Genomic DNA, 27,225 nt, shown 5'->3' with positions numbered 1-27,225 from the left:
TTGACAAGAATAATTTTACCACTGATAGCATTGTAAACTTTCGAAATCGATATTACACAAATGATATTCCTAAGTAAAAATGTTTGTGCTTCTGCCGATGTGTACTTCATATTGTTTCTTAGATGGATGCTGGCTTTGTTATCAATGTCAGAGATGCAATTTTGTGCATGTAATAATACAGACTAATTAGTGATCACCCTCTCAAGTTCAATAAAGATTTTCACGCTATATAAAAAAAAAAAAAATCATTTACGTACATCTATATATATTATCTCAACTTGCACTATATGAATTGCTAGGATTACATCAACAATCAAATAGAAAATATTGCATTATGATCGTCTAATAGTATGCTGAACACAGAACCTGTAGTTATAAAGTGCAAACTTCTGCTTTGTCTAAGCCACTAGAAGTAGGCAGATCTTGGAATGGACTTCTGTTTAGTAAAGGGACTATTTTCTGCAAGAAATTTCGCATACCACTTTGCAGAAAGCTTGGGTGTCCGTATTTGTGTTCTCCTATCCACATAGTAAAGGCCATAGGTTACATTGTAGCCTGATGCCCATTCAAAATTGTCCATTAACGTCCATGCAAAGTAGCCTTTAACTTTTGCTCCTCTCCTATATATTCGCCATGTTAGAGTAAAATTCACATAGATGCATCACGCATGTTAAACAATGAGGCTAAATGAAAACCAGTAAAGAACATGCAAGTGAGACAATTTGGTAAATTCACTTTGGTCTGAGCGCTATACTAAATTTTCACTATTCTTCCCAAATCACTGATAGAATTGAACAATTTTTCCTTGTGAAAGTGGAAAAGATATTCTAGATGCATTATTGAAGATTTTTAAAGTCAGTTGTTTTCTCACCTAATGGCCCTAGCCAAGGATTTGAGATACGCTTGATGATACTTGACCCGTTTGAAATCTTGTAGCATATCTGACCTGTTTGTGGATAACCTTGGCGGAGAGTATCCTAAACATAATTCAAAATGAAATGAATATAAAAATAATCACATGAAAGACTTTTAGAAATAATATGAAACAAATTTTAAAATGACTTGAAACAATTTCAAAATGATATGAAACATACCAATAATGACATGAAAGAGTATTATAAATGACATAAAATAGTTACAAATGACATGGAACAAAACTCTAAATAATATAAAACATACCAACAATGACATGAACAGATTAAAAAATGATATAAGACGGTTCAAAAAAGATACGAAATAGTTTTATAAATGACATGAAATAGATTGAAAAATGGCGTAATTTAAGCAATTCCCAAATGATATGAAAAACACCAAAAATATCATGAAATAGTTGTATAAAAGACACAAAACAGTTCCAAAATAACATGGAACAAAACTCTAAATGCTATTAAACATACCAACAACGATATGAAACACATTAAAAAAAATGGTATGAAATATTTCCAAAATGAAATGAAACACATCTATAATAACATGAAGGATTTTTATAAATGATATGAAACAAATTAAAAATTGACATGAAACAATTTCCAAGATGATGTAAAATATATCAATGATAACATGAAAGAGTTTATAATTGACACGCGTGTTTGTTGTTGTTATAATAGTTCGCACGTGTGAGATTTTGTTACAAAATAAGTTATGGTGTAACATGTTATATCAAAACTCATTCTAGTAGAAAAGGAGAAACAACGAAAAGAAAAAGAAGGGGAAGGAAGAGTGAAACCCCCCCCCCCCACCTTACTTATATTCGGATGGAATTGGTTTCCGCATGAGCTATAAGGAGGAAAAATGAATTATTCTAAGTTTCTTCCTTCCGTTTCCCACGTTCTATCCAGACATTGAAAAATAAATCATTCCCTTTGTCTTCTCTCTCTTTCTCTCCAACCCAAATCTAACACTTTCTCCATTTTTTTTTACATGTTACACTTTCTATTTTAGTAAGTTTCACATTAGATGTTACACTTTTATCTTGAGTAATAAATTCTCTCTATCTTTCTCCTATCACATGTTCACATGGGACCTTTTTGTTTTCTTTCTCTCTATCCCTCTCCTCTCCAAAAATTTTCTAAGATTCCGATATTTGAAAAGTATAACATCTAAAAAAACCGGAGAAAGTAGGAAAAATTGATTAGAATAATCTCAACTATGGTCGTTCCTCCAAAAATAATCTCAAGTATGAGTTATTTCGGAATAATCCCAACTACATAAGATGTCTTCCGGTAGCAACTTATAAGTACCACATGTTGTGCTCTTATTGGTCATTTGTTTTTTTATTTCGTATTTTTATTATCACCCCATTCTATTGCGATTCCTCCCTTACCCCCCCCCCCCCCAAAAAAAAAAAAAACCCCAACTCCAACCTTACCTTTTCGCCCACCCTAGTGCCAACCCAATTCCTCACCCACCTCCCAAAAAACCTCGCTCACCCCACTGACACCTCTCCCCACCCCCGAACAAACCCCCACCTACCGCCACTCCTCTCCTTCCTCTCCCACTGTCAAAGGACCAAGTCAAGCAAAAGCTTAAGCTTATGGTTGAGGCCCCATGAATAGATTTATACTCTATTACGCCCCCTCACGCAAGAGCCCTTTGGGCTTGAAGTGCGGATGCATCACACGCTGCCCTTATACCTGGCACTAAATATTCCACTCAGAAAGAAGGGTAGATGAGATTCAAACCCGTGACCTTTTTGCTACGCTAGCTCTGATACCATGTCAAAGGACCACTCAACCAAAAGCTCAAGCTCTTGGTTGAGTTGGTCCTTTGACACCCACCTCTAAAATAACCTTGCACCTTGAAATAAACCACCCAACCAGACCCTTTCCTCTTTGGTGTTTGAGTTTGTGGGGGAAGGTGGACGATAAGATTCGAAGTGATCAGTTCAATAGAGTGGTCGGGTTGGTTTTTCCAAGGGTTTAGTGTTGATTTAAGAGGTGGGCGAGGAAGAGGAAAAAGAAGGTGTTGTGCCAAGGGAGGGCCAGTAGGTTTTTTGGGGTGGGAGAGGAAGAGGAAGGAAGGAAGGATGGAAGTTTGTGGCCTTGGGGTCGAGGAGGAAGAAGAAGGGAAGAGGGTTTGGTGGCAGTGATTTAATGGAGGAAGAGGAAGGGGGTGTGGATAGTGGTTGGGATGAGGCCGGTGGCTTGAAGGGGTGAGGGTGAAGAAGAAATAAAGAAGAGGACAATAAGAAAATCACCTCAATAGGAGTATATTTAGAAGACAACCACTAATAGTTGGGATTATTCTGAAATTAACTCATACTTAGAATTGTTTTTTTTATTTTTGCGGAATAACCATAATTGAGATTATTCTAATAAAAAATTTCAATCTTTTATCAAAATAATGTGTAATTTCTAGTGACATGCTTCATTCGTTCTTTTTTTTATTGCAACATTTTTATTATTTGAAAGTTTCATATTAATTGCAACATTTCCTTATTTGGTTATAACTTCTTCCCATCTCTTTTTTATCACATGAGTCATGTATTTTATCTATCTATCTCCTCTTTACCGAGATTTCTCAAAAAAAGTGTTAATGTAGTAGTATGTTGCAAATATTATCAAAAGGGAGAAGGTATAAATTAAATACAAAAGCAAAGTTAATCAGAACATAAAATGGTGAGTGCATGTGGTCACTTACCATTTTCCGTCACATAAAGAGTCGTGTTTGGATACTTTACTCCCATGTAGTTCATAACCTTCTCCATTCCTTGTGGTACTACAAAAAATCTTGGATTTCCTGTCTGAAACAAATTATACGGTTATTAGGTATAAAAATAAGAATTATTTGATTAGAGGCATGCATGTATAAACTATAAAGTTACGAGCTAAGCTTGATCTAGTGGTAAGAAAAGAACCTTTCAACCTCGAGGTTGGGGGTTCGATCTCCATTAAGGACACTTTTGGAGAGAGTTTAGTCTTACCATTCCCGCTACTCTCAATGTGTCTGCCCGCAAACCCAGTTCGGGTTAACTTGCGAGAGGTTATAGTCTGACAGAGCCCTTTATCTTACCATCGGCTCCTCAGCGGGAGCCCCAAAAAAATATAAAAAAATGCATTTTTTTTGCACATACTTCAAAAATGTATTTTATTTTATTTTTTGTTAAAATTTCTCAATTTTTGTGTAGCTTTAAAGAATTTTTGTGCTTCCTTTCAGCTCACTCCATCCATCGATTTTCGACACTATTTATGTATTTTTTAGTTTTACACTCTTTTTAACTCATAATTACAAAAAATTATAGATCAAGCAGAATCTGGTTAAATTTGTCTCATCGTATATTTTCAAAGTATTAACTTTTTATAATTTTTTATTTATAACCAAAGATAGAAATGTTTGAAATATGCATTGACTAGTATGATAAAAGATTTAAGTCAACTAAAAAAACAGAGGAAGAATATCTTAATATAAAGGTACCTACCAATTATGCAAAAATATTGTCTAGTGGTAATAGAACTTTACTAGAACTTTGGGTGAGGGAATTCCCTTAGCCTCTTTCGACCTTTAGGCTTTAAAGGCCTTCTATTAAGATCTAATGAGATATTCTGGGTTAATTTTAGTGAAAGGTTCTAGTTCATATAACACTTCTCGTTAGTCGTTACCAAAAGAAAAAAGCCCTAGCTACCTACAAACTTGTGAGGTGATATTCCTATGTCCTTCATTCCCATGCACTTGAGGATTAAATTCGACTTAGAAATTGTTAGTGTCAGAGTTGAGATCCAATTTCTGTACAAAAATCGGAAGGACTACAACTACCTTTCTTTACTGTTAAAGTTCGGTCCTACGTTCAGCTTATGGCGGTATATTATCAACATATCAAACTACCTCATCTAAATGCATATCATACTTTTTATTAAGAACCAAGCAAAGCATGATATAAAATCAAAGTTTTGCTAAAACTACCTCATCTCCGATGGGAATGCCATCCCTATATCCTGTGGTTCCGGCGAAACCTCGAATACGTCGTTTCTCCCCGGAGTTGCATTCAGCAGAGTAGAAGAAGCAATCAATTGCGTACAAAGATGTATAATGGTTTATACCAAAGAAGTCTACGCTTCCCTTTACCAACTCTCGTTCCTCTTTGCTGAACATTGGAAGCTCCTTTCCATGATATTTCCTCATTAGAGGAGGATAGTCTCCATATATCAATGGGTCCATAACCCTACAGTTCTCTCAAACATTTAAGTAACTGTTAATCGAGAAACTATAAAATGAAGTAGAAATCTGGTAGATTCTAAGGCCTTGTTTGGTTGTATATGGGAAGTCATACTTCCTAGGAAGTTATTTTTTCCATGTATTTGAAATTCCTAGGAAGTGTAAAATTGTGTTTGGTTGATAATGGGAAGTAGAACTTCCTATGGGAAGCTCTACTTACCTAGGGGGGCTAGGTAAGTAACTTCCTCCATTTTGGAGGAAGTAGAACTTCCTAGGAAGTGCAAATTCCCATGATTTTGCCAGCCAAACAACTTCATATACTTCTACTTCCTAGGAATTCGCACTTTCCATGATATATTTTGTCAACCAAACAAGGCCTAAGTTATACAGTAGTAGCTTTAATTACTTATAACTTTTTGGGGGGTGGGGGGGAGCTTTACTTATAAGTTATAATCATGTGATGTATTCAAACAAATTAAAACATTTAACTGTATTTTACAGGAGCGTTTCGGTGTATATGGAATAATATGAGTAGATAATGTAACAATAACATCCAAGGAAAATATCCACATCATACTCTTATATACAAGAGTTGACATCACAGGTGCACCTAACTATTGTTACAAGACTTACAACTTACAAGTAGGAAGAATAAAATATAGTGAGTGACCATATAAGATCTTCCAATCGTGGGAAAATGTTTGAGTAATTTTTAGGATCGTCAATCCTTTTAGATATATTAAAATATAATATTGATATGTATGTAATAAATGAGGATAGAAGTGATATAAAAATTATGTTTTAATGTATTCTTACCCAATAAAAATTCAGTAATAAAAGGGTTGGCAACCTTTAAGGTCACTCCATCAATGTTTTCGAGATCCACAGAAGAAACAATTAAATCTTGGCGGTTGAGAAAATTTTATTCATTTAAAGTTGGAAAATTGATAATAGGGGTTCGAACTTTGTGTGATAATTATTTTTGAAAGGTGTGAACTATTAATTAACATGTCTAATCCCTACTTTAGAGGGGTCTTAACATTTAGTGGGCCACGATGACTTGAAATTGACAAAAAACTTTAAAGCTCACCTACCTCCTAATTCTCTCCGTCAATTAACCATTTAGGTGGGACCCGCACGTTTTACAAGTTATGATCCACTAAGCTAATTTTAAATCATCGAGTCCCGTTAATATTAATATCTCCTAAAGTAGGGACCTACACAAGTTAATATCTACTTCAGACATTTAAAAAATTATCACCAAAAGTTCAGACCCTATAATCAATTTTTCCATAAAAGTTGTGTTTACTTTTGTCCAAAAGAACAAGAGAAAATTCAAATTAAAGCATGGATTATGCACTAGGGTGCACAATGCTCATTGTGCACTCGAAAGAACATATCATTCATATAAACCAATATGAACTTCTTTCAACAAGTTTTCAAGATAAAATAATTTTTCAATTTAAAAAAACATATAAAATTAAAATTAAATAATTTGAACAAACAATTTAAAATTAAACAACATTTAAATCTTCAACTATAAAAGAACATAGGTCAAAAAGAACATATTTTAAATGAACATCTAATTTAATTTAGAAGAACACATCTTTCAAATTTAAATTTGAAAAAAAGAAATCTCGCCGACAACCTTTTTTTTAATGGATAAAACAAGTTTCAAGATTTAGGGAAACAAATAATAAAGCTACATGCACTTAGTGGGGTGGTGGTCAATAGTGGTCAAAAGTGGTTATGATGTAGAGGAATTTGCGAGAATTCAAAACCTTAGTGGTGGCTAGGGAATCAATATAAGGGGAAGTAGAGGAATTCAAAACTAAAAAATGGGTAAAGGAAAAAGAAAAAACCATCAACCAAAAATCAAGGAAAACACAAGTTTGAAAACCATTTTCCTTTCCGAACGCCCCTCAACCAAACGCCACCTAAACGTATAAAATCTATAACCCCATACGTATCATATTCATATACTTTTTTTTTTTTTTGACAAGATATTCATATACTTCATATATATACAACGAACATATTCATAATGTAGATGCACTAAAAAGTATCTACCTATATATCAAAAACCATGAAAAATGCAAATCCTACATGGCTACTTGTCTTTACTTTTTATTAACAATAAAAATGTGTGCATAAAGCTGTAAAACAATATAGTGATGAATGAAGAAAGGAAGAGCTTTTCCCCTCAAAAAGAAAGCAAGAGCTTCAAAGATATGCACATACCAGGCAACATTAAAAGCAAAAGCTCTTTCCACAGCTTGATGGCTGAATATATCATCTCTATACGGTTCATAATTTACGGCAACGATAACTATTCCGATAGTTCCACCCTGTATAGGCTGCATCATGCAAGTATTTGCTATTGGAAGACATTCATGCTTTTGAATCAATAATTTATAAACTTTTGATGTTCTACATTCTTCGATAAGTCAAACTAATATACTTACTTTTTAGACATCACAAGAGATACATGTTTCACCATCACTACATTAACTTTCAAATTTACAAAATCAATGATAAAAGTGAAAATTTTAAGAATACACCTTAAAACGATTCTAACAAGATATATATGTATATATAAATAAAATTGATAAACATTGACTTTGAGATAAAGATAAATGGATCGAAGTAATTTTGGTATGAAGTATGTGATAAATAAATTACTTACCTGAAATTGGTCACGATATAATTTAACAGCCTTTGCATGTGATATCAACATGTTGTGAATAACAATCAGAGGTTCGACATCTGAATTACCTCTTGAACAATTACCAAAAGGTGGGGAACAATGACCTGGTGGAAACCAACCTCTGATATAAGACATGTCTGTCAATAGATTTGGCTCATTGATTGTACTCCAATACCTCACTCTGTCACCAAAATTCTCAAAACATGTTTTGGCGAAATGTACAAAGTCCTCCCTGTAAGGAACATGTTAGAATAAGTTACGATAATATAGGAAATCCATTAATAAAATTGATGCAACTAAACGATTATGCATGTTTCTTTAGTACTGGATTCTCGTTCAGCTAGATGCAGGCTTTTGGTGAAAATTTACAGGATACTTAAAATCATATATATATAGAGGATGTACATATATAGTAATTAGTAGATCCAACTGTATCAATTTCTTTTAGTAACAATTAGATTTTAGGAAAATCTACAAAGAAAAAAGAAACCTTTTATAAATTCAATTTTGGGAAAAAACTTTTTAAAATATTCTTTGCAAAATAAACCACAAGCTTATTTGTTTTGCAAGATGAGAACTTATTTCCATATTCCGAAGTGGTTTTTGAGATGCATAGGGGTGGTGTTGTAATTAATGGAGATAGAGGGTTAAAGGAAGATGGAAAGTTCACCCCTACGCATCTCAAAAACTACACCGGAAAATGGGAATATGTTTCATCTTGCCAAAAAGTTAAACTTGTATTTTTTATTTTATTTTTGCAAAGAATGTTTTACAAGGTTTTTTTTTCACAAAAATTATTGAACTTTTTTTAAAAGTTTATTTTTTTTACAAATTCTTTCTTTACTTAATTTTCAATGTTTTTTCAGCCACATATCATATGTATTGCCTTGTGTGACAATCGACTAGGTTTTCATGTCTTAGTTCTTTTAGGTTTCGGAGGTATGTTGGAAAATGCCAAATCTCGAACCATGATGCTTAAAAAACACACATATCAGCATAATGTCATGAAGTACATTGAATTCTACTCTCTTGTTTATTTTACCCTTTTCATTTTTCCTATCCACGTCTCTTAATGCACCTGTTTAACCTTAGGTATCTTTTACTATGTTAGTAAAAATTATAATGACTGAATATTAATAGAATACTAATTGAGACGAATCAAATAATATCACACTAGCCTTCTATGCACGCGATGCGTGCGTCGATTGTTTGAGTCTTTTTTAATAAATTTCATCAAATATAATTTTAGAAGTGTGATTTATAATTATTGTTGTACAAACTAATGTAAAGTGGTTAGAATTTGTAGGTTGATTTTGATTTGATTAAAAAAACCCTAGCCTCCCCTCTCTTTTTCTCTCTCTCAAACCCTAGCCTCCCCTACCCCTTCTTCATCAATTAGGGGCTGCCATGGATGTTTTCATCCATGGTAAGCCCCTTTTCCCCTTTTATTTTCATTTTTTAGTTCATTTTCTTGTTTTGTTCAATAAATTAGTCTCTCTCTATGAGATTTTCTCAAATCCTGTTATGAGGTTTTTAGTTTATGTTTTGGAAATCTCCTTCTCCCTTATATATGGGAGTTGTGAGTATGGTTCTTTTGTTTTTAGGTATGAGAAATCACTCTCATTGGTTGAAGTTCGAGACTCGATCAAGAATGTTCTTCCCAAACTATATCAGAATGATAGACTTCCTCATCAATAGCTGCTTGATTCAGCAAATACAAGGGGGCTGTGCTGTATTGTTCGATCTGGTTCATTGTAGTTTCTTCGAAAACGAATTTGATTTAGTCTTGTTTAATTGTATCTTGTTTTACTTTAATACCTATTGTAGATGCCGTTTGGCTTTCAATTAATGAAATTTCTCTTAAAAAAAAAAAGTGGTTAGAATTTGTAATGAACATTTAGATGTAAGGTCTTATAGTCAAACTAAATTTGTAATTTTTTAAAATTAAATTACCATTTTTCTCATTGTGTCAAGTTACTTTGTTAATGCTTATTTAGTTTAATTCATTAGAATTTTGAACCCCATCTTTAAATTAAGAAAGGATATAATACCTCTGTTTCCTAAAGATCTTCCTTGTTACTGTTATTACAAATACCAATGAGAATAAATTTGTGTGGGGTGTGGGGTGGGTAAAGTAGGAGAGAGAAAGGGGTTAAGATAAATAAACAAATAAAAAGAGCTTAAAATAGGAGAGAGACAAGGAGTAAAATTGAATTAATAATGTAATAGTGGACCATATGATAGGGACATGAGAGGGTAAAAAGGGGAAAAAATTCCAAATAAGGAATAAAGTAAAAGAGGGAAGATATTTTAGAAACGGAGGTAGTATTGCAGAAAATTTGAATATCAATTATATATTAGGTTAGGATAAAAAAGACTTTTTAAAGGGGGACACCATAGCTCCTCCCTTGGCTTATATAATAAAGATATGATTATATTTATTCTTTAAGAAGATTCTTTCTAAGTATGAATAGTATCAAAATTCCAAATGAAATATATATAAAAAAAACAAATGGAGTATCTAACAAATTAATAATTGTTGTATATTAACTTGCAAATATTGCATTCTAGCTTATAAATGTTCAAATATTTACCTTTAATGTTGAACTTAAAGAGAAAATAATGCAAATATATATAAGTAGCTATATCTTACATGTCTATTGTATCATATATTAAAATACAAATGAATCTTCCTCTTCTCTCCTTTCCTTTTTGGCCATGGATAAAATCATCCATGGTAAAATCAAAAATGGTAAGCCCATTTTTCTCTCTTATTTTAAGTTTTTTATTTTATTTTCTTGTTTTGATGAATTAATTAGTCTCTCCTTATGAGTTTTTTGAGCTCCGTTATGAAGACCTCGTTCTCCCCTAAGAGATCGGAATTGTGAGTCTAGTTTGTCTGTCTTTAGGTATGGAAAATTATTCTCATTGGTTGTAGTTCAAGATTATTAACATGAAGGTATTGGAGAAACTCAAATGCAATCAACATGGCTTGATCAAGAATATTATTCCCCAAACTATGTCAGAATGATAGACTTCTTCATCAATAGCTATTTGATTCAACAAATATAAGGGGGCTTCGTTGTATTGCTCGATCTAGTCCATTGTAGTTTTCATGAGAATGAATTTGATTTGGTCTATTTTAATTGTATCTTATTTTTCAATACCTATTGTAATTATTGTCGTTTAGTGTTCAATTAATGAAATTTCTCATTCAAAAAAGAAAAGTACAAATGATCTTTTATAATAATTTACAAATAAGATATTGTCATTTACAAATGTTGTATTCTAATTTTTGTAGTTTACGATATATATCAATTTGAGATTTGGCAAGGTTCAGATAGGTTGTACATAAATATCGTTACAAATGATAATACTTGGAGTTGAGGGGAAACTCGATATTTTAACTGTTATACTCCTTCCGTTTCATTTTAATCTACACACTTACACTTTTCACGGATGTCAATGCAAAACTTTGAGGACATATTTCTTTAGTTTTGTATTTGTAAAAATTATAAAAAGTGCATATTAATAAAATACATGTTATGATGAATTTAACAAGATTCCACATAGATATATTTTCATCCGCGTATAAATCGCAAATGATGGTCAAAGTGAAATGTGTGAATAGTGTAAAATATTAAAGTGTAACAATTAAAATGAAACGAATCGGAGGAAGTAATTTAAAACGCAAGCACTCTAAGTTTCTTACACTATTTCCGAATTCCCGTTTTTATACTACTTTTTTTTTTTTGGATTTCTCTATTATAACTTGTAAGCTATAATAGTTAGGAATATGTTAATGTTGAGACCATTTTTTTATTTTACATGTTTTATGCGTGTTTTAGAATTATGGATCCAACATTTGATTTAACTAAAAATATGCAAAGATTTAGTTGATTAATTAGGTTTAGGGGTCATTTTGTTGAGGAACGTAAACAAATGAAGGAGGAAAATGATGATGGTTACATTTATTAAGTGTTTGGTTCAATTAGTTAATGAATGAAAAGAAATGATAAACATTACCACCAAGTAATGGATTTTGTTACTTGAGGGGGGATGGAAGGTAGCAAATTAGGGGAATCCATTACCATAAACTAATGATAATGAATTGATGTGTGATTAAATCAAACAAGAAGAAAGAGAATTATTAAGGGGGCGTTTGGTTAGGGGGTTATAGGAAAGGGAATTAGTTGATTTCATTCCCTTAAAACTTGTTTGGATTGGGGGTTTTGTTTCCCCTCCATTACCCCAAATCCCTCTATTTTGATTCCCCACTACCCCCTCCACTTAGAAATGGGGGAATGGAAAACCCTTGACCATCACCTTTGACCATAACCACTTTGCCACCGGAACCACCACCCTAGAACCCCTCCACCACCTAAAACCACCACCCTACCACCTAAAACCACCACCATCAACCCGAAACCACCACCCCACCATCACCAATCCACACCCAAAACCACCAAATTAGGCACCACCGGAAACAACCCACTCCACGGAATCATCATGGCACCACCAGAAACAAACCCCATTCCACCTAAAACCAACATGGCACCACCCAAAACCACAGGAAATGTTACCCCTCTACTCGAAAAACCACTCTCCCCTGACGAAAAATTCTAGATCTACAAGAGAGGAGGAAATAGAAAAGATTTACCGCAAAAAACTCTTGTCAGTGGCCGCGAAGGGAAGGGGATGGAAGTGCAGCAGAGGAGGAAGGAAAGGGGCGGCGAGCCGGCGACAAAGGAGGGGAAGGGGCGGCGAGCCGGCGACAAAGAAGGGGAAGGGGCGGCGAGCCAGCGACAGTGGAGGGGAAGAGCGATGGGGAGATGAAGGTGGGGGAGGTTGAATATAGTACATGGGTGGTGGTAGTTTTAGGGGAAAAGTTGTGGTGGTGGGAAATACTAGGGTTTCCTTTGATAATATCTAAACAAACAACTTTGAAAATCAAAGGGTAAACCTTTCCATTCTCCTCGTAACCCTTTCTCACCCTTTTCCTTTCCACTCAGCCAACCAAACACCCCCTCATTAGTTTCGTTTTGGAGCCTAAAAAATAATAAACCAAACATGCTCTTAAAGGATAAATGACTTAAGAAATGGAAATAATACTGTATTGTAGCGTTGAGCCAACTCCCATATCTGTCCTCAAGCTCTTGGGGCAGATCCGCATGATATATTGTCACAAATGGTTCAATTCCTGAATTAAAAATTAATTTAGCTAAAAGACACATTGAATATTCCCTTTAAAAAAAGACACATTGAATATAAATACTATTTTTTTCTCTTTTTTTTTACTCGCAAAAATCTTAGAAAGCGTATGTAATAACAATTGAGAAAAAGAATGGGACATGTGTACTTAACAATTTTCATTTTTAGGTATTTATATTTACATGTAAATATGTAATATTCCTTTTTTGGTAAAGATTTAATGTGATCAATTTATTCTCTCTTTATTTACCCCCTCATGTAAAAAAGCATGAACAACTTATGTAAAATTTACTTTAAATTTTTATCCTCTTTCCTTACTATATGTACAAAAAGGCATTATTTGCAACTTAAAAAAAATAGAGGTAGTATAATACTATAAATTAGCTCAAAATAAACATCACTATGTATGTGAGGTGTTTTTCATAGTACTCTTACATTATCAATTACTTCCTTCGTTCTATAATTATTGTAACATATCTCATTGACACATTTTCTAAGAAATCTATGTGAAGTTGAGAGAGATAATGATAGATAAAAAATAGGATCCATATGATAAGAGAGAGATGAAGAGAATATATTATCAAACAAGAAAATGTTACAATTAATATGACAGCGCGTCTTGCGTGTGGCCGGCCACACGCGAAATTACAGATGTGGCCGCACGTGCGATAGCCTGTCAGCCCGTCAGCTCATTTTCAAAGGTCATATTTCACTCGTTTCTAATCGGAATCGAGCTTTTGACTAGGAGTTGGAAAGTTATCGAGCCAACTTTTCATCTACAACTTGAATCTTCCACAAATATTAAGTGAGTTATGAGATATGACCTTTTGATGTTGACCCTCATGCACAAACACTTATGAACAAATAGAGTTACTCTTATGAACAGATAGAGTTACTTTTATGACCAAATGGAGTTACTTGTATGAGTATGTGGTTACTTTTAATAATAAAAGGGTATCACTCCTATAAAGATATGTGGTTTCTCTTATAAGCAAATGCAGTTACTTTTGTGAACTTTTGGGGTTACTTGTATGATTAAATGACGTTAGTCGTATGATTAATTGAAGTTATTTGTATGAATAAATGAGGTTACTAGCAGTATGAATTAATTGGGTTACTCATAAGATTACATGAAATTACTCATAGATTAAATGACATTACTAGTATGAATTAATTGGGTTACTCATATGATAAAAATGAAGTTACTCATATAATAAAATAGAGTTATTTTTATAAACAATTGGGCTAAAGTTGGCTGCTTATGGCATAGATCTGGTTGTCTACGTCACAGAAACCCTAAAATATCAACTTTGGCAGTTGTATTGGGCCGCTCAGAAACAATTATAACACCATAAAATATAAGGGGTAACCAACTGACAGATATCTAACAACTTGAGTCTATTTAAGATTTGAAATAGTATATTGGATCGATTAAATTAAACTTTGCGCAGTCCAAATCAAGTCAAAAGATTTTTGGACTTGGAAATTTGAGTCCAAATTCAGTCCACACATTTCACAAATCCAGTCTTTTTCAATCCAAAGTTTTATATTCTCAAGTCCAAATTTTAGCCAGATCTCATTTTTTATACTTCATGCATTTTAAATAAATGAAACGTTATTTTATTTAATATTTATCTTTCTCTATTTCTCTCTTTATTAATTATTACATGAGTCCATTTTACTTCTCTTTATTTCTCTGCTTTTCTTAATCTTTGTTCCTTCCCCTACTTTCAATTAATTTTTGAATGGATTAAGCATAATTTTTGATAGTGGAAGCCAGTAATAGCCAGCGGTAAGGGGGCTACTAATAATGTTAATAGCATATTTGATAGTCATTAATAAATTGCGATAATGAGAATGCATTTTAAGTGAATTTTATTAGGGAATTACCCTTAAAATCTCCATGTGGAGACATTTTTTCTCCATAGGTAAGCAATCTCACTCCTAAACTTGTGTTTTTGTCTCTAAGGGGAAACAATTTTCATTTCCACTCATTACTACCTACAAGGTGGTATTGGATGGAAATGAAATTCAAGAAGAAAAGTGGACACTTTAGGATAAATTAGCATTGCTATGAGAATGATGGACAATGATATTCTTCACAAATTTACACACAAATTTATTCTCATCACCAACATCTATAACCAACTACCAAACGAGCCGTTAGGGTTATAATTTCATGATATTAGTAGAGCAAGGGTAAGTAGAGTTTGAAAGTTTGGTGTACGGTTTGAATTTAGGATTAATCTAATCCAAACTAAATTTGAGCTTTAAATTTCCAATCCAAATTTATTCCAATCAGAGTTTGAATCCAAACCAATTCGAACTTTCAAACACTAATTGGATCCGATTGGAATTATCCAATTTCTTTATACTTTATTTTTTTAATGAAATAAAATTTGGCGCAATTATCAATATGAAATGTTTGATAATAGAAGTAATTCGTACGATCCCATAAAAGTTTATTAACAAACTAATAATTCATTAAAAGCTCATAATTCATTATGAGAGAAGGTTCAACAACACCATAACATCATTTTCAACTACACAATTAACAAGTTCAATTTCACATCAACAAGTTAGGGTTCTAAATATTAGTGGAAGGGAAGGGTTGTCAGACCATTTGAGCTTTTTATAAAAAAAAATCACTTAAGCTCAATCATATATATATATATATATATATATATATATATATATATATATATATATATATATATTATATATATATATATATATATACAATTAGGGATGTGCAATTTTGGGTCGGGACTAGTCTCCGGTCCATGAAAACTTGGGATTCCGGTCTGGTTCGTTAGAAAGTGAAAAACCTCATCTTTATTGTCTTTAAGATGATTGCTTTTAGTATTATTAGTTTTTAATCTATCAAATTTATTATGTTTAAATCTTAGCAAAAAAAGATTTTTAAAAATATAAAATACAAATTTCGGTCCAACCGGTCTAATATCAGACCGGATCGGGAAAATTTCGATGCAGTCCCAGTCCAAAAAAAATCGAATTCCGGTCCACCGGTCCGATTTTGGACCGGTACACAATCCTATATAATTTATAAGGCTTATTTACTATTTGGTTATTTTGGATTTTAGGAAGCAATTTAATCCGAAAATTCAAAATTTCAAAAATACTCAATCTGAATCGAACATGATCATAATTCGAGTGCAATCCGAATTATTAATTTGATTTAGATTGAATTTAATTTTAATTGTTATTTGAATAACTTTCATCTTTAAGTGTTGGACCCATAAAAATTTTAGGAGCCAATATTTTAGTGCTTGGATTGAAACTTAATATCAGAATTTCATTCTTAAATTATATACATTAGGATAATTATAATTTAAAATACTCTAGAAGTCTTATTTAATATATGTGTTGGAACTCCAGAGATATTTGTTTTATGTTGATAAGGATAAGTATCATATTAGATCAAATTAAAAACCTCACACACATCAACTAAACCCATCTATATATTCAAGCAAACTAGGGTAGGGGTGGGGGTGGGGTTGTGGGGGTAGGGGTGTTCATAAAAAACTAAAACTAAAATACCATACCGAAATATCGAAAAACCGATCTAAATGGGTGGTTACCGTACCGACAAAAAAAGTTTTAACGGTACAGTAAATCGAACCGGTAAAATGAACAATTAAACGGTATGGTTACAGTTATATTTTTGAGTGAAAGGTTAACCGAAATATTTTTTTATCTATTTAATTGTTGTGAAACATTTTCAAACAATTACATTAATTCTTATATTTGTTGCTAAGTTACAACAATTAGAGGAAGTATGTAATTATACGGAAACTCTAGTACTAATATAAACACTATAATTTGGAAACGAAGTGAATTCTTAGTGTTAGTTATGTTTTCCAATTGATTTATTATCAACTTTATAATACATTTTATATTAGAGTATATATAATATTGAAATATATGTACAAAAAATTGAAAATAAATAAATAAATAAATATATATATATATATTAAGTAAAACATAATAGTATAACTTAAATAATGGTTAATGGTTAACCGAAAAACCGTATCGAAAAAATGGTTAACCGCTTAGGCAGTCACCGGTCTAAACGGTTACGGTTACGGTTCGCAAAAAGAGCAAATCGAAACTTCTGATTATCGAACCAAAATATTATTTCGAGACAGCTAACCATCCATGAACATCCTAAGTGAGGTGGGGTTTGGTTTAAGGATAAGAAGACTTTTTATCCCCAAAAGTGACGATAGTTTAGTCTGACAATGATATATGAGATACGAACATATACCTCTAGACTAGTGATGGCCACTGGTGCGGGATGGGCGGGTCGGACCGTGGGCCGTAGCGGGCTGCGTTGAAATTTCACGGCCCAGGACCGGACCGTGAAATTCATGGGTTGGGTGGGCTGGTCCGCGGGCTGAAAAGTCTTGGCCCACACCGGTCTGTTACCGGTTTTCACGGTTCGAGAAGCGGTTCTGGCGGTTCGTGGGTCTAGTGGGCTGGACTGGGCTGGCGGGTCGGCATGAGATATTTTTTTTCAAAATTATTTAATCATTGAAATTATTCATTATTGTTATATAGAATCTTTAAAATGAATAAAAATATATACAATTATTAAAATTAATGAATAATTTCATTATTTTAAAATTTGATAGAATTATAATATATGCAATTTGATTAAAATATATACAATTTGATTAAAATATACACAATTTGGTTCAATAATAACTTGGACTGGGCTGGTCTGGTTCATGGGTTGCGCTGGACCGGTTTCGTGGTCCGGGCTGGGCGGTTTTAATAGCGGACTTTGGTGGGCTGGGCTCAAAAAATCTGGCCCATGGCCCACCCACCAATTTCACGGTTCGAGTTGGGCTGGACCGGGCTTTTTGCGAGCCCGGCCCACACGGCCCACAAGGTGGGCTGGATTGGATGGGCTGGATTGACCTGCACTGTTGGCCATCTCTACTCTAGACTAAGCAAGGGATGTTCTATTAATTTGAGAAATTACTCCAAATCCAACCACTTCATGAAAACTGATAAACTACGACTAGATAACAATACCTACATTACCTAGTATAATATATGGTCTTTGGCAATGACCTAAGTAATTATATGGACAATTATATATTATAACTTTCATTTGATAAAATAGTTGAAATATTTTTCCAATATTTTTTCATTATGTCAACATTAATTATATCTTATTATATAGGTGATATAATATTATATATATAGCTCAATAATCAAGACTTTTTATATTTAATTCAACGGTTTAAATCTTAATTGCACAAACATATTACTTCAATATTTTATGAGTACAATGACATGAAATGAAATTTATTGAGGTTGTCATATATATATACGTCACATAAACTTTCTTATGGACATTTTCCTTAAATACATTACATAAATTTTAAAATTAGTATTTAGATTTGGACTTTATTTACAGAAAGATATATTGTTTTTTTTTTTTTTTTTTTGACGAGAAAGATATATTGTTTATTTAGTGGTAGTATGATGACATACACTAATGAGTATATAGGCATGAAATCAAAACATCTTATACAACTTTAACGACTTCATAACAATAAAGGGGATAATAACAATAATAGGGATTATGACTATCTTTTCATGTATATTAGCGTAAATTATTAGAATATCCGATTTGATTAATACAAAAATAATCCAAATCTACATTCTCCTAACAAGTCTTTTGAATCTTATTCTAAGCTAACACTATCTCTAGACATGTCGCACCAACCTAGTCGTTTATTCTCTTCTCCTTTCTTTGTTTCCCATTGAATCTCCAACTACAACAAACATTTCTAAAGCATAGCCTGTCTTACCAAATGGATTCAACTAGTCACTAAATGGATTCAACTAGTCAGTGAATGAATTAAAGAATGTGATACCCTATACCCTAATGAATTAAAATTGGTCATTAAATATATTAAACTAGTCACTATATTAAAAAAGGTGTCCTTTTTCTTTTCTATATTAGATTTAAACTATTACTTAATTTTAAATTAAAAATAAGCGATCTCTTATAAACTGAACTCATACTAGGTCTTCTTATCGCATAATCAATAACAACTCACCCGCAAGCACAAGATTATCAATAATCTTATTGTAGAACGCAACGCCAAGGGGATTGACTTCACCATACCGCCCTCCTGAATTACATTAGTACTTGTATAATTATAACTTATAGATCTCAAATTCACTTTGTAAATACAGCTCAAGTTAGAGAGGCAAAAGTCATATATATATAGTGCGTACTTGGTAGAATTCTAGCCCATGAAATTGAAAATCGGTAGGTGTTCACCCGCAAGTTTTTCAGATTCTCAATGTCCTCCTGTAAAACATCACATTTATTATTTTTGTAATATATTATGATTTATGTGTACAAACATAAGAAAGTGACAGTTCAACAACACAGATCGAGATTATACTACCATGTAACGATGGTAATGATCGTCAGCCACATATCCATTATCTCCATTTGCTATATTTCCTGGAATGGTCCAAAATGGTTTACAGTAATTATCATTAATTACCAAACCAACACTTTCAAATTTGCAAAGGAATGGATACACAAAATTATTAATGGAAAATGATATTCATAGCTCTTAAGGCTATGTATAAGAAGCTTAAAATAAAAATAAAAATTTAATTCAAGCATTTATTACCTCAAATGATGTGAAATTTTGTCATGAATTCATAAATTGTTTCCATTTAAAGACATGTATTTAATGCTTATATGTTAATGTAGCCCTTAGGGCTACATATAACATTACCCATTATTAATTCATTATTCCCTATCCTTTTTTATAAAGTTTTACCTACTATACTTTTAAGGATTGAACAGAGTATTTTAATTGTATATTCTGAACAATATATCTCTATTATATAAGTTTTTTTTTTTTTTGACAAGATCTCTATTATCTCTATTATATAAGGGAAGGGGGGGAGCAATGTTGTCCTCTTTTGAAATGCCTATTTTGCCCCCCTTCCCTTTCTAAATTGTGAAAGGAATGTCAAAATCATAATCGGCACTCAAAACAAACTACCGAAAATTAATTTACAACACTCACTCACAAATCAATCAAAAGAAGAAACTTTACAAATCACTCATACAATTGAGAAAATCATGTTATAAAAACCACGCAAATCACTCAAATAATCAGAAAACTTTATTAAAACTTAAAATTAGCATACAAACTAAAACTAATAACCTAGAACGTCAATACATACAAAAACATTTACAAAAATTTACATACAAATCACTATTCTCAATAACCATTCACAATAAATGGTGGGTCATGATAAAAAAAAAAAATAGAGGTGTATTTGTAGTGAAATTGAAATTTAGAAGTTAGACAAGGAAAAATTTTGTTTACTTTTTTATAGTGTTCCCTATATATAATGAAACTTTTACATATATCTGGACCTATCTTTTTCTATTGTATAATAGCGATTAATTATCAAGGTAAAAATGTTTATGTAAAATATCATTCAAGAATTAAAGTACAACATATCTCTATTATATGATGGAAGAGGGGAGTTATGGTGTCTCCGAATGAAGAGACTATGTTACCCCTTTCCCATTCTAAATTACAAATTCACTTACAAATCAAAGGGGGCTTCAACCAAAAATACAAAAAATATAATTATAACAATCACTCACAAGTCAACTAAAAAAAAAGCATAATTTACGTTATGCAAATCACTAAAATGATAAAACTTTACAAAAACTTAAAAATTCACTTATAAACTACAACCTATGAAAAAATTGACTTGAAATCAAAGTGTCCACTTTCTTTACAATTTATGAAGTACTGTACTTAATTCAAAAATCAACTAAAAAATTTAATATTAGAAATCATATAATTCATTAAATTTCTATTTTGTTCATAGAATTTAACTTTGAAAAGTAAAAAAATAAAATAAAAAGATTGGTGAGAGACTTCTAATGTTCGTATGTCTAATGTTCAAATTTTGACTCTTATGCCGAAGAAAATCAAGTTTCTATTTCGAAAAAAAATTCAAGCACGCATCGCGTGCAAAAAAATTCTAGTATAAGTTATGGGAGGAGCAATGGTGTCCCATTTTGAATTTACATATTCACTTCTATATAACATGAAACCATTTTACACACATAAACTTACCCAAAAAAATCAACCAAATCTCTATTAAATTCAATCAACTCATATAATTGTCAATCACATAAAAAAAAGATTCAATCAAATTAAATTTAGCTCCAATCAACTAAAAAAAATGGTAATCAAGATCTTACCAAAAATTAATACCACGGACAATAAAAAAATATTACATTCTCATTAGAAAGACAAGTCATATACAAAATTAATCACAAATACAAACTCCAAAAAGAATTCAGTTTCTTTATTACTTGGATATGCAATTTAATCCCTTGTAATTACTTCAAAATGTTTTTAGATACTATTTGTAAGTATTTAAATACTTCTTACTCACTAAATGAAGGTGAACGTATATACGTACTCTCATAATTTTATTTTCAATTCTTATAATACAGAGAAATAATTATGCCTAAAATGTCTTCACACGCCTGCAGAAAAAACTAGTAAAAAAATAGAATAGCCAGGATTTTGTAATTCTTATTAATGGAATTAAGAATATCACATAAATTTAATATTTATCAATGTTTAGTCGAATTTATAATAAGGTTTAAAGATGTGCATTAAAAAACATAACAAGTTAGTGGATAAAATTGTATGAGAATAGCTAAGTTCCGTACCGGTTCAACCGGGTCGTCGTTTGACCAACATGATCAAGATATCATGATGTTCCCTACATATTAGGGAGCAGATGCATAAGATACTAGTACACTTAATATACCAGCGCCTACCGGATAACTTATTGGTGTTCCTTGCTTGGGCCATCATCAAATGGGTCTTGAACTGATCCAATACTTAACTAATGGGCATATGGGCCTAAAGATAAGTATCAAAAGAGGATAAAATTGTATCAACCAACACTTTACTTGGAACACTGCCGACTCTTATAAATACCCTATGATCTGATTCATAAGGTGGTTTACACTTATTAACATATTCTATTTGAGATATACCAGATATTATTCTTTATTGACTTAGGCGTCGAAGGGGCGTTCCTCGGATCAATCCCCAAGACTAGTTCGCGTGTTCTATCTTGCAAGACAGCAAACAGGCATACGTGATTGAATACTGGTTTACCCCAATAATAATTATTCCATACCGAGACAAAAATATAATGAGATGAAGGATTATTAATAATCAAAGTTGATAGCTAACCGGGAATTCGGCTAAAGACATCCCAGTTGTTGAGGCTCTTTCCATCTTCAAGGTAAGCTCCTTCTATCTACAAATCACGGAAGATTATAGCAATTATATTACATTTAAAGTCATCTTAAGTTATTGTTTAAAAAAAAAAAAAAAGTCATGTTAAGTTTTGCAATTAAGTTTATTATCATATATCCACTTTTACAATATGTGGATCATACATATGGCTTTATAGAAAGCATCGTGCACACGTTGTAAAACGAGCCTTTAAAAACAGTAAATGCAACCCAAATTAATGAAATGACACGGAAAATATTAAGTCAAGTCTAGTGAATACAGACAAATTCAAATTTACAAAAATTATTAAAAGAGACGGTCTAATTTTAATATAAAAGTAGACATAGTCACTAAATGAATTAAACCAGTTATCGAAAGAAATTAACCTAGTCATTATTAGGCTAATTCTGTTTTAGATATTGGGCTTATCATTGCCTAATTTTAATTTTAAAATAGGCGGCCTTTTACAAGACAGACTCTCAAATTTAAAAAGAACATAATGACATTAAGCCAAATCCAGCAAACACATACATATTCAAATTCAAAAATTGATTTGACAATTACTTTTTTCAAAAATATATTAATAATACTACACTTTCTTTTAAGTAGCACGTTTACCCAAAACCATATTTTTCTTCCAAACTATCCGGCTTATCTACTTTCTCTCTCTTCCAAACACTCTGAACATATTATAACTCTAATGAACTTCAGTCAATGACATTATGAACAACAGCTGACATAAATTAAACCTACAATCTCCATAGATTAGACATTTCCTAGTATATAATCTGCCTGAACATATGATCACTCTAAATGAATTTCTGTCAATGAACACTATGAACAATATATAGCTGAACTAGACTGAATATACAATCTTCGTAGATCTACTTTTGCTACCATATAATCAATCTGAATATATTATTACTCTAAATGAACATCAGTCAATGATACTATAAAAAACAGCTGTCCTGTATTGAACATATGATCTCCATAGATAAACTTTAGGAGATAGAGAAAAAAAATTGAAAATTATATCTCATAAAGCAATATAATAAAATAAAACAAATGTAAGAGTAGAAAATGAGGAAAGGAAAACTATTTAGGGGAGTTTGGTTTGAGGTTTTCAAGAAAGAATGAGGGAATCAACCTACTTGATTTCCTTATTGTTTGTTTGATCAATTTTATGATTTTCTTTATCCAATCCTTACCTCCCAAAGCCCTCTACATTCATTCCCCATTCACCTCCTCCCACACACCCGAAAATCACTCAACCACCCCAAAAGTCCAGCATAACCCACCAAAAAATCAACCCATCCACCCACCTACATACATCACCACGATCTATAAGAAAGGGAAGGAGAAAGAGGAAAAAAATATTACATGAGGGAAAAAAGCGGTTGCGGAGGAAAAAGGGGAAGGGGAGCAACGGGACCGAAAAGCGAAAGAGGGTAGGGAATGCGGCGGAGATAAAGGGGAAGGAGGTGGTAGCGGCGGAAGAGGCAAAGGGAGCAACATGTAAGGTAGATTAATTAGAAAGAGAAAGTGTGGTTGTGGTGGTGGTAGAGAGATGGTGATATGTTAGGGTTTTCTTTACCTATTCTGAACAAACAACCTACTACATCTAATAGTTTAGCTTTCCATTCTTATTCTTTCCCTTTCTTAAACCCTTTTCCTTTCGTCTTTGTGAACCAAACGCTACCTAAGAGATGAGATGAATTAGGAGAGAGAGAAGAAGCGTTTCATAGAACTAAATGCAAAGTAAATAGAGTAGAGGAAAGAGAAAGTTGTCCAAAATCCAATTTCAGTAAAATGAACTATGTTCATTTAAAGTGCCGATATATTTAGCGTGGGTACGATGCTCATTGTACGGGAGCGTCGACGATATAATTTGTGCCACTTTGAAGACTATTTTAAAATTTTAATTGTAGAGTAATTATCCTATAAACTTGACAAATAAAAGATAGTTAATTCTTTTTTAAAAGAAGATTGACGAGCACTCAAGCAGGGTTGGGCTATTTTGGAAGGAAGGGGTTGGATGGGGAATCCCTTGGTAAAGCCCAACATAAATACCTTGGTATATTGTACATCTAAGGTTATTTCTTTTTTTGCTCATTTCTTCAATTATTGGTCATTTGGAGTTCACAATAAAAATCGAGAAATGAGAATAATAATAATTGTTATTATTGGATAAATCCAAATGTTTCCTAGTCCTTGGGAAAGTCAGTGGTGAGGACTACACTATAGAGTCTAATCGTGAATAGTGATGTCGAGAAGAGGGTAATGATGAGCAATGATAAATGTCTTAGATATTTATAAACATTTAATAGCCATGTGGAAGCACACAAATGGGTGTAAGGGAATTTGGAGAAAGCCACATGTTATGATGTTATTTGTCCAAAAAAATATTACTTTTACAATTTTGAAACTTGTATATTTCAAAAAATACGTTTTAAAAAAACTAAAAAATATACCAATATCATATAATTTTATTCTCTACAAATAGACATCCATTTTAATATAATTTCATCACGTTTTTATTTTACCCTAATCTAACCATTATTTAGATTTGTGGAAAAAAACATAAACACTATTTGTTTATATACAAACAATATATGTTGTGTACACAAATACTATTTTTTATACTCACAAAAAAGATATATTTATCATGAAATTCACATATATCTCAAAAAATATGCTTTAAAAAAATAAAAGATATACCAATATTCATATATTTTTACTCTCTACAAATAGACACCAATTTTGATATAATTTTATCACATTTTTATTTTACCAATATTCATATATTTTTGTTCTCTGCACAACATATATTGTTTGTGTACACAACCTATAGTGTTTGTGTATACATAAGTAGTGTTTGTGTTGATTTTTCCACAAATCTAAATATTATTAGAACAAAATGGATGTCTATTTGCAAAGAATAAAAATATATGAATATTGATATATATATTTTTAAATATATATTTTGAAATCTACAAGTTTCAAAATTGCAAAAGTAATATTTTTTTTGGACAAACTTTGACATGCGGATTTCTCCAAACCCTTAGTAACTAAGTGAAATGACCCAAATACCCTATGTTAGATGTTTTCCCATGTCTAACTGTTAGACATTTATCATTGCTCGAGTAATTATTGCTTAAATGAGGAAAAAGAAAGCTAGACGTGTGTGGTTAGGTTAAGTGTGGGGAAACATAAATCTCTATACTATAAGGGAAGAGGGGAGCAATAGTATTCCCCTATTAAATTACACTCTTAACCATACTAAATAAACTATTGTTTTTGAAAAAAAACTCCAAACAACACTCCTAAACTCAAAGTCGGCACAATCAATACAAATTAATAAAAAATTGACAAAATCGTTTTAAAAGAGGAAATTCCTAACCAATTCAAAGTTATCACAATTAACAAAATATTGACAAAAATGACACATTGAAAAACATACATATGATCATACATTGATTAGAAAAGTCCATAAAACAAAATTAGAAGTGTGTTATTGAAATGCATTATCATTCAAAAAATGTAGTATATAAAAACTTGATGATTTGTAATTTATTTAGAAACTTATATAATTTTTATCAAAAAGATAAGAGTCTTTATCTAATGAAACATCATTGAACCGTCATATAGTTTCAACTCCAAATATATTATTAAAAACAACAAAAGGTTACTGGCATATAATTTCTAAGTGTTTTACCATTATACATGGTTCATTGATTTTAATTTATTTACTCATAAAATAGCACAATTAACAAGAACGGAAGTTTTTGAAATGTTATTGACAATTATCTGGGGAAAGAAAAAAAATTAAAAGGGTTTATTATAAAAGAATAACCAACAAAAAATAATTAAAGCATGTATCGCGTACATAGATTGCTAGTATATATTAAGGGAAGGGGTAGTAATTGATTGGTTTTGTAATTAATATGTATATATAAATAATCTCTTCTCTTTTTTTTTGAAAAAATTATGAAACTTTTATAGCTAAATTATATCTTTTTTCAATGTAATCAATAAAAGTTAGGTACCATAGAGAAGATAGTTAAGTAGATATTGTTAGATTCTTCTAAAGCTTTATGGATAGAATAATGGGGTGTCTATTGAAAAAAAAAAGGATAGGGTCGGGTTATGGGGTAGAATTATAAATTGTCAACAAAACAGAAGAAGCCAAATTATCCATGATTAAGAAAAACAAAATAAACCAAACGAAAAAGGGAAGTTTTAAAAGAAAAGAGAATAAAGGGTACATACAAAATAAATCCCAAAATAGACCACACAAGCTTAATTTACAGTATAACTATCCAAAAAACAAAAAACAAATTACACAAAATGGTAAACTAATTGTTACCATCAGCCAATCAAATACTGTTATTTAGAGATTAGAAAATATTCAACTAGCAAAGAAAGAGAGAAAGGAGGTACCTGATATGCCGACGTGGCAACTCCAAAGAGGAAATCATGTGGAAACATTGATCTTTTAACTACTTCCTCATCACCAATAATAATGCCTGCTTTATTATCATGGATGTCTAAATTTTGGTCAAAACTTTGATTTGAGGTTGCAAGAAGAGGAAAATTAAAGATGAAGAAGAGGAGAAAGGAAATGTAGCATATTATTGTTTTCATTTTGTTGTTTTCTCAAGTTTTGCAACACAAAGAAGATAGGGTACTGGAGTCTTGGCGGTGATATACTGATATTGATATACATGCAAGTCCGCGACCTGGATGCCGACTTGCGGTAGCTATCTGCTATTAGAGTATTAGCCTATTAGGTGGTGGTGT

General features: G+C 31.9%; 1 protein-coding gene across 1 annotated transcript; it reads right to left on the bottom strand.

The window, feature by feature from the left end:
• Nucleotides 1-27,225, bottom strand: LOC104891605 (beta-glucosidase 18). Its single transcript, XM_010677312.4, has 12 exons — nt 26,866-27,225; nt 22,381-22,447; nt 19,525-19,583; nt 19,349-19,424; nt 19,168-19,242; nt 12,971-13,058; nt 7,838-8,090; nt 7,393-7,508; nt 4,900-5,158; nt 3,640-3,742; nt 872-977; nt 1-620 (listed from the first exon to the last, which is right to left on the bottom strand). The coding sequence occupies exons 1-12, from the start codon at nt 27,067-27,069 to the stop codon at nt 407-409; spliced, it is 1,620 nt and encodes a 539-aa protein (XP_010675614.2). The 5' UTR covers nt 27,070-27,225; the 3' UTR covers nt 1-406.

The sequence above is a fragment of the Beta vulgaris genome, chromosome 4 (assembly GCF_026745355.1).
Source record: "Beta vulgaris subsp. vulgaris cultivar EL10 chromosome 4, EL10.2, whole genome shotgun sequence".
Lineage (NCBI taxonomy): Eukaryota > Viridiplantae > Streptophyta > Magnoliopsida > Caryophyllales > Amaranthaceae > Beta > Beta vulgaris.
Note: the sequence above shows the minus strand (reverse complement) of the source record. Positions and strands in the feature narration are given on the sequence as shown.